At 43.5% G+C, this 10,119-nt stretch overlaps 1 protein-coding gene across 1 annotated transcript in view; it reads right to left on the reverse strand.

The window, feature by feature from the left end:
• Positions 1–710: 710 nt before the first annotated feature.
• Positions 711–10,119, reverse strand: part of Polr3A (RNA polymerase III subunit A) — a gene marked incomplete in the record, with an annotated part of 96,727 nt that continues 87,318 nt past the window's right edge. Inside the window, 8 exon segments of the mRNA XM_074094020.1 lie at positions 711–945; positions 1,712–1,912; positions 3,182–3,275; positions 4,157–4,203; positions 6,434–6,599; positions 7,076–7,194; positions 8,372–8,590; positions 9,445–9,634. Of these exon segments, the coding sequence (XP_073950121.1) occupies positions 736–945; positions 1,712–1,912; positions 3,182–3,275; positions 4,157–4,203; positions 6,434–6,599; positions 7,076–7,194; positions 8,372–8,590; positions 9,445–9,634 (1,246 nt within the window).

Below are 10,119 nucleotides of genomic sequence, written 5' to 3' on the forward strand. Positions count from 1 at the left end.
GTAGTTAAATAAATAAATATCATGGACATTTATGTCACCTATCGACCTAGCCACAAGGCAATGGATAAACATACTTATATAGATAAATACATATTAAACGTCCAAGGCCCAAGAACACACATTCGTATTATTACAAATATCTGCCCCGGCCGGGGACCGAACCCGGGACCAGGAGGAGTCAGGTTCTCTAACCACTTGGCTATCCAGTCTTCTAAAAAGTGACATCATGTAAAAGAGCCCTCTAGCTTTGTCGCCACTTGCAGAATAAACGTTTTCATATTTTAAATAGAAGCCTAACAAAAATAAACAGAGATGTCGGTAGTTATAGTGTCGGTACACTAACGCCATCTGTACGTAGGTTTGAAAAGCCATCCGTTCCTTTGCGGGGCTATTGAGGATTTTTTTTATTCGACTGGATGGCAAACGAGCAAGTGGGTCTCCTGATGGTAAGAGATCACCACCGCCATAGACACCTGCAACACCAGGGGTATTGCAGGCGCGTTGCCAACCTAGAGGCCTAAGATGGACACCTCAAGTGCCAGTAATTTCACCGGCTGTCTTACCTCCACGCTGAAACACAAACAGTGCAAGCACTGCTGCTTCACGGCAGGATTAGCGAGCAAGATGGTGGTAGCAATCCGGGCGGACCTTGCACAAGGTCCTACCACCTGCAAATAAACACATGTAAATAGTAAATAAAACACTGCAGCTATAACAACATTAGTATATAACAGTCTAGTCCCATATGGAGTTGTGGTATGTGGGGTCGTCGAAGAGCAGGTTGTGCGGCGCGGGCGGCGCGTGCGCGTGCGCGTGCAGCAGCTGCAGCACGCCGGTGCCGAGCGCGCACGGCGCGCCCACGATGATGGACTCCGACACGCCCGAGATGCAGTCCTGCTGCCCGTAGTACGCCGCGTCGAACAGGTGCTCCGCGGTTTTCTCAAACTGAACAATAACACAACCTTTTTATTTTAATAAAAATACCATAGCATAGCTTGATAACAATATATTTTATGCAACTGTATCGTAACGGCCCCGTAGCCGAGTTTTCATAATAGGGTCACATGAGTGTTTTAAGGCCTGATTACGTACAGTTGCATACAATATTTTGTCCATATCTATATATTAAATCCTCTATCATGTGTTCGCGAACCATTGAGAATGACCTGCATTAACGAGAACTAGGTAGGTATGTCTGCCCCACGAGCTGCGCCCGCGACGACCTACTGCTGCACGTGGTCGCGGCCCCCCCCCCCCCCTGTGCTGTAATGATGTATGAAATCTTATACGATACAGACAGATTTCTGTATCGTAATGACCATTACGATACAGCCGTGTTCATAGTTCATAATATAATCCAATGTTGTAATGCTGTCATTACCTATGAATTTTGAACGCATAATTGAGAATTTACTATATGGGTGTAGACAAAAGGCGTTTTTGGCTCGCGAGCCATTTGTAGCGCACAATTTTATTGTAGCGAGGCAGCCGCGCACGGCATGCATGCCGAGCACCTCCCCGCGCGCCGTCATCTGTCGGCCGCAGCTCCCCGTGGGCCGGTCACTGTAATAACCAACTCACGCTGGCCAGGTTGAGCACGGAGTCTTTCATGCGCGCGAGGCCGTAGCGCGTGATGCCGAGCACCTCCCCGCGCGCCGTCATCTGTCGGCCGCAGCTCCCCGTGGGCCGGTCACTGTAATAACCAACTCACGCTGGCCAGGTTGAGCACGGAGTCTTTCATGCGCGCGAGGCCGTAGCGCGTGATGCCGAGCACCTCCCCGCGCGCCGTCATCTGTCCGGCCAGCAGCTCCACGTGGCGCCGGTCCACGCTCATGCCGTGGCCCGCCATCACCGCCTGGATCTCGCTGATGATCGTCGACTTGGCCGCCTCGATGCCCAGCGTCGCGTACACCTGACAAGTCAATTACTTCCTGTTAAAATTCACCAGTTCATCATAAATAGCCCTCGGAGCCGAAAAGTTGCCATATGGAGACCACGGATCGGCAAGCGCAGCAGAGACGACCACCAACGAGATGGAGGGATGCCTTGCGGCCTTATTGTTTGACGCACTTGGAATCACAATTGTTTTAACCACTTCTGTCACACGCACGGCATAACACCAGGGTACTCGTAGAAAGAAAGAAGCAACTGCAAGTCTATGGGGAAGGCTTTTGTCCAACAGCGGACGTCCTACGGCTGATATGATCATCATCAGCCGAAAGACGTCCACTGTTGAAGAAATTTCTCCCCTTAGAACGCCACAATGAACAACAACTCGGCAAGTACATCCACCGCCCGTAACTCTCACGATATCGTCAGTCCATCTAGCGAGAACCCTGCCAACGCATCGTCTTCCGGTTCGTGGTCGCCACTCGAAGACTTTCCTCCCCTAAAAGTTATTTGTTCTTCGAGCTCCGCCTATTGCCACTTCAATTTTACGGGGAATTTCCGTATTTTGGCAAATTCAGTGACTATTTTCCGGGGAGGCCTGGCCTGGATTTTTGTGTGAAGATATTAGTGTTGTAGAATTTCAAATCGGTAGCCCAACATCCTGGGGTGGGCACTAGATCATACTGGGGTGGGCACGGCAATCTCGCCAAATATACGCCTTTTTCCGTATTCCAGATATTTCTATCGCGCAAATAATTATCATCATCCCAGCCTATATACGTGTCACTGCTGGGCACACGCCTCCTGTCAGAGCAAGAGGGCTTGGGCCGTAGTTCCCACGCGGGCCCAGTGCGGATTGGGAACTTCACACCGACCATTGAATTGCTCGCAGGTTTGTACAGGTTTCCTCACGATGTTTTCCTTCACCGCAAAGCTCGTGGTAAAATTCAAGTGTAACTCCGCACATGAATTTCGAAAAACTCAGAGTTGCGAGCCGGGGTTTGAACCCACGACCCTCTGCTTGAGAGGCGATAGGTCAAACCACTAGGCCACCACGGCTTAAATAATAATTAATTATAATACTTTCAAAAACTAAAAACATATTATATCCTGGATGCTTCATAAAAAGACCCTGGGTACCATTTTTTTGTTAAAGTAAACTAACTTACTAAATACTCTAACAAGCCCAAACACAGCTAGGTTACATTGTCCTATCTTGAAGCTCTAATGTGCCTTACGCTCCATCGTCAGACTTTGCGACGACCAAAGCAATACCTATATTACGACTTACCTCTAATATATTATTGGAAGTTGTCTTCGTCCCCATCACGCCGTACGTAGCCATCACGTCCCTCAGTCCGTCGCCTTCAACGCACAGCTTGTACCTAATGAACACGAACGATAAACTTAAGTAGACGATAAACAATCATCATCATATCCAGTGTTGAACCCTTCTATATCTCCAGGAAGCGGGCTGCATCAACCGTGAAATAAATAATAGTAGATAATATTGATTATTTGATTGCTGAGGACCTGGGTTCGATTCCCAGTGCTGGTCTCTTTTTCTGGTTTTTCTTTGCACCTCAGTTTGTACTTTCGATATGGTTTCACGGGATACCCGTAAAAGTAACAAATTTGGAGTTGAAATAATAAATACAAAAAGACTCCAAAAAAACCCAATCATAATTTGATTGCTTAGCAGCGACATCTCTTGTCTGGGTGAGCGGTTGGTTCCGAAAGAGTGTGACGTCTCTTGACGAAACATAGCATAAGTAGCATAGTAGAATTAAGCAACCTGAGATATGTATGCATAGGAAAACTTCGTGTCTAGATTCCTGTCCAGCAGTGGTGTAGGATTGCTGGACGCAGCACGGATTGCTGAGGACCTGGGTTCGATTGCCAGTGCTGGTCTCTTTTTATGGTTTTTCTTTTGCATCCATGTCTCAGTTTGTATTTTCGAGATAGTAGATAATAAACAGGGGAGGCCACGTCTAACCGTGGACGTCCTACGGCTCATATGATGATGATGATGAAATAATAAATTAACGGTGAAACGATGATCGATTGGCCGGCCATCCATAACTTACACAACACAGTTAGTTTAGGGAAGGGGGTGGGGGTATAGCGGCTGTGAATCAGGAACAGTTAGTGGAGATTTTCATAGCCACAGGCGTATCAAGGAGGGCAGGGTCCAAAAATGATCAAATTGGTGTGACGTGATAGGATGGGACATAACATAATTCAGCGTTAGAGAGTCCGCACTTACTTTATGTCTCCGCCAGTGTCATCGCAAGCGATCACGCATCGCGACACCTGTCAAAAGTACATTTCACTTATTATTATTTAAGCGTTTTAAAATTTCAATCGGCCGCATTCAACAAACGACAGCTGTAACCACCTATGTAATGAGGGCTATCGCGTATGAATTCGTCACTAGAGGCGCTAGTGTAGCGTGAGGTCTCCGAAATGTCAAATCTCATAGTTTTTGGGTGAGCTACGCGGGTTTATTTATAATTAGAATAATTTTGTGAATATTTTGCAATATCTGAAATTAATTATGGCAAATATGCGTTCCGGGGCAATGAATGTCTGTGTTTTGAGACAGTTTTGTCTTTCGGAAACCTTTGTCCTCCCTTTTTTCCGAACAAAACGGGGACTATGCAACACTGTGGCATGCTCGATATTTTTATGGTACGGTTTTAAGGTGTATTAAATATGATTTTAATCTAAACTTTGTTTTCACGCCCGTAATAACAGACTTTGAAAGCCATACTTAAAAACCTCACGCAACAGTGCGCCATCTAGTGAGACAAAAAACGATAGCCCTCATTATAACCGCTGCAATCTGCTCGTAGTTTAGTTTAGTCTTAACTAATGTACTCGTAATGTGAAGACCGGAGCAATCGTAGAACTATTTGTACTGTAGTTTACGCACTAGATCCGATTTCTGTCATCCGATTTCACTACACAAGTAGTTCTACAAATACTTCGGTCCCTATTTCCCCGGATTCGGAAAGTTGTAGTACGAAACCGCTCTTAGGGTACGTATAGAGTCCCAGTCTATTATAATATTGATTGTTGTTTCGGCACCACGTTACTGTTTAGGTCAGTGCATGGTACAGCCTTATTCATAAAAAATCCTTAATGAGGGCTATCGTTTTTTGTCTCGCTAGATGGCGCACTGTTGCGTGAGGTTTTTAAGTATGGCTTTCAAAGTCTGTTATTACGGGCGTGAAAACAAAGTTTAGATTAAAATCATATTTAATACACCTCGAAACCGTACCATAAAAATATCCTGCAACCACAGTGTTGCTTAGTCCCGTTTCGTTCGGAAAAAAAAGGGAGAGCAAAAGTTTCCGAAAGACAAAACTGTCTCAAAACACAGACATTCATTGCCCCGTAACGCATAATTGCCATAATTAATTTCAGTAATGCAAAATATTCACAAAATATTCTAATTATAAATAAACCCGCGCAGCTCACCCAAAAACTATGAGTTTTGACATTTCGGAGACCTCACGCTACACTAGCGCCTCTAGCGGCGAATTCATACGCGATAGCCCTCATTGAGGTTTGATCGGTCTGTTACTTAGCAGACTGATTAAGCTTGTTAGACGGTTGTCAAGAAGTATGATTCATAAACGCTTGCTAGCAGTCTGCTAGTTGTTGAGCTGCTGATAGACGGATTAGACGCGTTATGTTGGCCATCTCGACAAATCAGACAAAAAATGGCCTCATCGATAATTTTAAAAAAAAATTGACAGCAGTGACAGCAAATTAGCAGGAAAAAAAATAAAAAGCCATTTCCGATTTGCATGTTGATGTTGTACCTAAGTGCAAAAGCCATAATTATGTTAATCATCCTAATTTTATTTTTCTCATATTTATTGTTAGTAAAGTAGTAAAATAGTAGTAAAAAATAATAAATTTTCCTGGTTTTTTTTTAATCTTTGCGTAACCCTCCCTTCACTAATAATATCTTCAGTAAGGTTTTTTGCTCTTGTCAAAGTCAGCTGTTCAAATTTGTGGCGACCATTTTGTGACTTAGCAGGGAGATAAAGGTGGGTCTACGGTCCTCTAACTTTAGCAGAGCCTTGATCGACTGATTAGCGCTAACAGACGTTTATGAATCATGTTTTTAGCATTGGGCCTTCAAGGAGCCTTCAAGGAGGCTCTAACTTTTTATGAATAAGGCTGGTAGCGTATAGCGAGCATAGAACAGGCAGTGCTAGTGCTGGGCCCATTTTCCGAAGCATATTAGTTTAATAATATTCATAATTATTTTCTCATACTATTTATCAGACAAAACACTAATATTATTAGACTAATATGCTTTGAGAATCGACCCAATGCACGCCAATTTATTTACTTCCTTATTTATTAGTTAACGGACCTACTTTGATTGCGATTGCGCTTTAGACGGCGCCAATGTCTTTCCCGGCCTGGATAATACCGACCCTGTTTTTCGTGTACACGCCTATAGAAGCTCATGTCAGTTTCTTTCGGTATTATCCGGGCCGGAAAAGAGTGTCGCCCTACAGACCTGCGGCAGCCCCTTGACCACGACGGCGGGCAGCTGCCGCGCTAACTGCTGCAGCGCCATATTGAGCCAGCCGCCGTGCTTGGCCGGCTCGCCGCGCACCTTCAGCGCCCAGTCCGATACCGCCTGCACGTTGCCCGGCTTCACCTTCAGCTTCGATGTGCAAATACTGGAACAAGCACTTGAGCTATAGGAGATTGTATCAAAGCAGCACAATGATATATTCATGGAAATAGCACTATTTTGAACCCTGAGTGTAGCGAGGGATTCAAAGTACGTCGCCCAAGAAAAATAAAATTTTAACCTCGGTTTTTTTTTCAGGAGACTTTCACAATATTTTATGAATACTGATAATTATCATCTAGAAAATTCTTTTTTAATTACGGAAAAAACGTTCCAGGTTGTTTGTCGGTCGGTACTACTGCTCGATCGACGGCAGGACTAGCGAGTAAGGATCACAAAAGGCACCCGCGAAAATTATGACTTTATATTCCATAGATAAGAATACCGCATAAAATGCGTGATTTCATATTTCGTAAAAAATCTAATAAAAAAAACCTATCGTCTTGGTTTATATTTTTGTCAAACAAGCCACTGATTATATTTTGGACTATTTCTACAATACACGTTGGCAAGTAAACTCACGAGTAGATGACGGAGTCGACGTTGACCTCCAGAGACAGCAGCCGGATGCGCTCGGCGTCGAGACGCACCAGCAGGAAACACTCGTCCGGCAAATACACCTCTTCGATGTACGTCGTTATCTAAGGAAATAATACCAATGAGAATGACAACAAAGGACTAGTTATCCTGCTGATATTATAAAGTTTGATGCGAGAGTTTACGAGTTGGTATGTGTGTGTGCGCGCGCACGCATGTGCGTATGTTGCTAATTCTTCACGTTAAAACGGCTGGACGGATTTGGATGAAATTTGGCATGTAGATAGCTGGACATCCCGATATTCCCACGGGATATGGATAAAATCTCGAAATAACAACCGCTGGGCTTAGAGTCACGAAATTTGGCACTGTTGTTTAAAATGCAACTTCAATAGAGATCACGGTGTAATTCCCACGGGAATTTCGTAAAATCCCGGAACTTCAATTCAACTGCTGTATCTAATGATTTACGCGTGCGAAGTAAACACTAGTTGCTCTACATGTTACAAATCAACGCACGTAAAACGCTCCTGGCGACATACCTGCGCAGTGGGGGACGCGGGAGGGGGCGTAGGAGCGCGCGCGGCCGTCACGCCATTGGCTTGTTATAATTGTTCCAATCGTTTATTTAACTTTTGACAGCTCGAGTACTAATTAAAATAGTGATGCCCTGATGCGTTATCGATTCGATTTCTTTTAACAATCGATTTTATTCATGAAGAAGTTTTAATCGATTTAACACATTCATATCTTATTTTTGCTCAACATTTTGCATTGTTTTATAAACATTCACAGGTGTTGAAGTTACTTTATCTTACATATTAAAATAAACCATTTATGTTAATTTAATATGTTTATCACTTCCGACGGTAATTTAGTAATTTTGACATTTATGAAGCGGCAACACTGGACGCGGCAGCGACGCCAGTTTGTTGTCACTCACAACGAGACTCCCGTGGTATAATTAAACATAGTATTACAGTGCCTATTTTAGTTGTTTTAACTTTTTAATCCTAAATGCATATTAATGTATTTATTATTTTTAAATGATTTTCATATAAAATATAATCAAAATAATTTTAAATGTAAGTTTTATTTATAAAATCGATTTACTTCAAAACGGTTTTTATAGTCTAAATTGTCCGAAAATTATTGTAAAACTTCACGTGCTTGATCTGTCAAAAGTTAAATAAACGATTGGAACGACTATAGTTGACAGATGCGCACACGTATCCCCTCCACTAGCCACCCAGGGGTCTTCCTACGCGCGTGGACTTGTACCTCTCCCAGCGTGGTCTTCTCGACGCGTCCCTTGACGCGGCGGGCGAACTCCTGGTCGAGCGGGCACAGCAGCTCGGCGGTGATGATGGGCGTGGAGATGTTCTTGGACGCGTTGATGATCTCCTTGACGCGGGGCACGCCCTGCGTGATGTTCATGGAGGCCACGCCCGCGAAGTGGAACGTTTTGAGGGTCATCTGGGTGCCGGGCTCGCCGATACTCTAACGATTAAAATACACCGTGTTATTTATGATATCCGAGAGCGTTTATTCCTGCTGAGCTGGCAACGTTGCATTTTTGTTAGTTTTTCTCGATTATTCCATAAAAATTGAATGAATATTAATAATGTTGTCTGATAGAACACTTCTTAATATATGAGTTAATGTGTCTACTCCAATAATTATTCGTTATAGACTTTTATTTTCTTTAAAAACCGGTCATAAACATTAATTCGTTTTAAAGGAATATAAAAGTCTATCATGAATAATTATTGGAGTAGACACATTAACTTATATATTAAGAAGTAGAATAATCGGGAAAAACTAACAAAAATGCAACGTTGCCAGCTCAGCAGGTAATAAACGCACTTAACTTTAAGGGGAACAATCTACAGGTCAAATGAAGTTAATTTCTCGAATACATTAGTGCCCAATTCTTAATTAATAATTAGCACTAAAACAACGTAAGAGTCCTTAATTTATGACGTTTTTTTTCAAAGTCCATAACTTTTAAGCTACTAACTTCCTGTCTACTGAAGAAGATTGGAGATTTAAATAAATCTAACGGTGGATATTGTCTCGCTCCGCTCCAGTGGACAGGCAGCCTTTTTGAAATTTATTTATCTGAAAAACTAAAAAGGAAGTACGGTCGCCCACTTGGGACCCACTTAAGATCGAATATCTGTCATGTTGTATGTCAGTTCAAAGGATTTCTTGACGCAATGGGTCTCAAATTAACGCTCGTGCGTGACCGTACATAAAAAATACTTATTGTATAAACAGTTCCACCAAACTGCAGCAGTTTGTTGGTGAACCTTCGAGATATTTCGGCTCGCAGATGATGATGATTCACTGACCTGTGCAGCGAGCGCGCCGACCGCGGTCCCGGGCTCGATGACGCTGCGCTGGTACTTGTCGTGGCACACGCGGATGAACTTGACCAGCTGCGTCAGCGTCAGCCGCTCCAACTGGTACACGATCGGCCCGCAGTGCGCGTATTTCGCTCGTAAATTGCGCACCTTCGCTGCTATCGTCTTGAGGAACATTCTGGAATGACGCAACTATATAAGCATGCATATTCGATACACGTTACCCATCTTTTCCATCGGCAGTCGTAGGATACTAAAGTCACAATAGGGATGTTGATACCATTAAAAAAAATTATCATCTGAAAACCAGATTAATTTTCGATTAACTGCAAAATTAGATTTTTTGTTGCTTTACATACATACATACATATAATCACGCCTCTTTCCCGTAGGGGTAGGCAGAGACCACTTCTTTCCACTTGCTACGATCCTTACATACTTGTTTCGCTTCGTCCACTTTCATTATTCCCTTCATACATGCTCTTCGGTTTAGGGTACTCTTGACCTGGCCTTTTTTCAAGACGTCCCTGATTTGGTCTCGAAACGTCCGCCTAGGTCTACCCCTTCCAACACTTTCATTCACACTCGCTTCATACACTTTTTTTCGTCAATCGTTCTTCATTCATTCTCTCGACACGCCCAAACCATCTCAGCATTACTTTC

The sequence above is a fragment of the Choristoneura fumiferana genome, chromosome 11 (genome assembly GCF_025370935.1).
Source record: "Choristoneura fumiferana chromosome 11, NRCan_CFum_1, whole genome shotgun sequence".
Taxonomy (NCBI): domain Eukaryota; kingdom Metazoa; phylum Arthropoda; class Insecta; order Lepidoptera; family Tortricidae; genus Choristoneura; species Choristoneura fumiferana.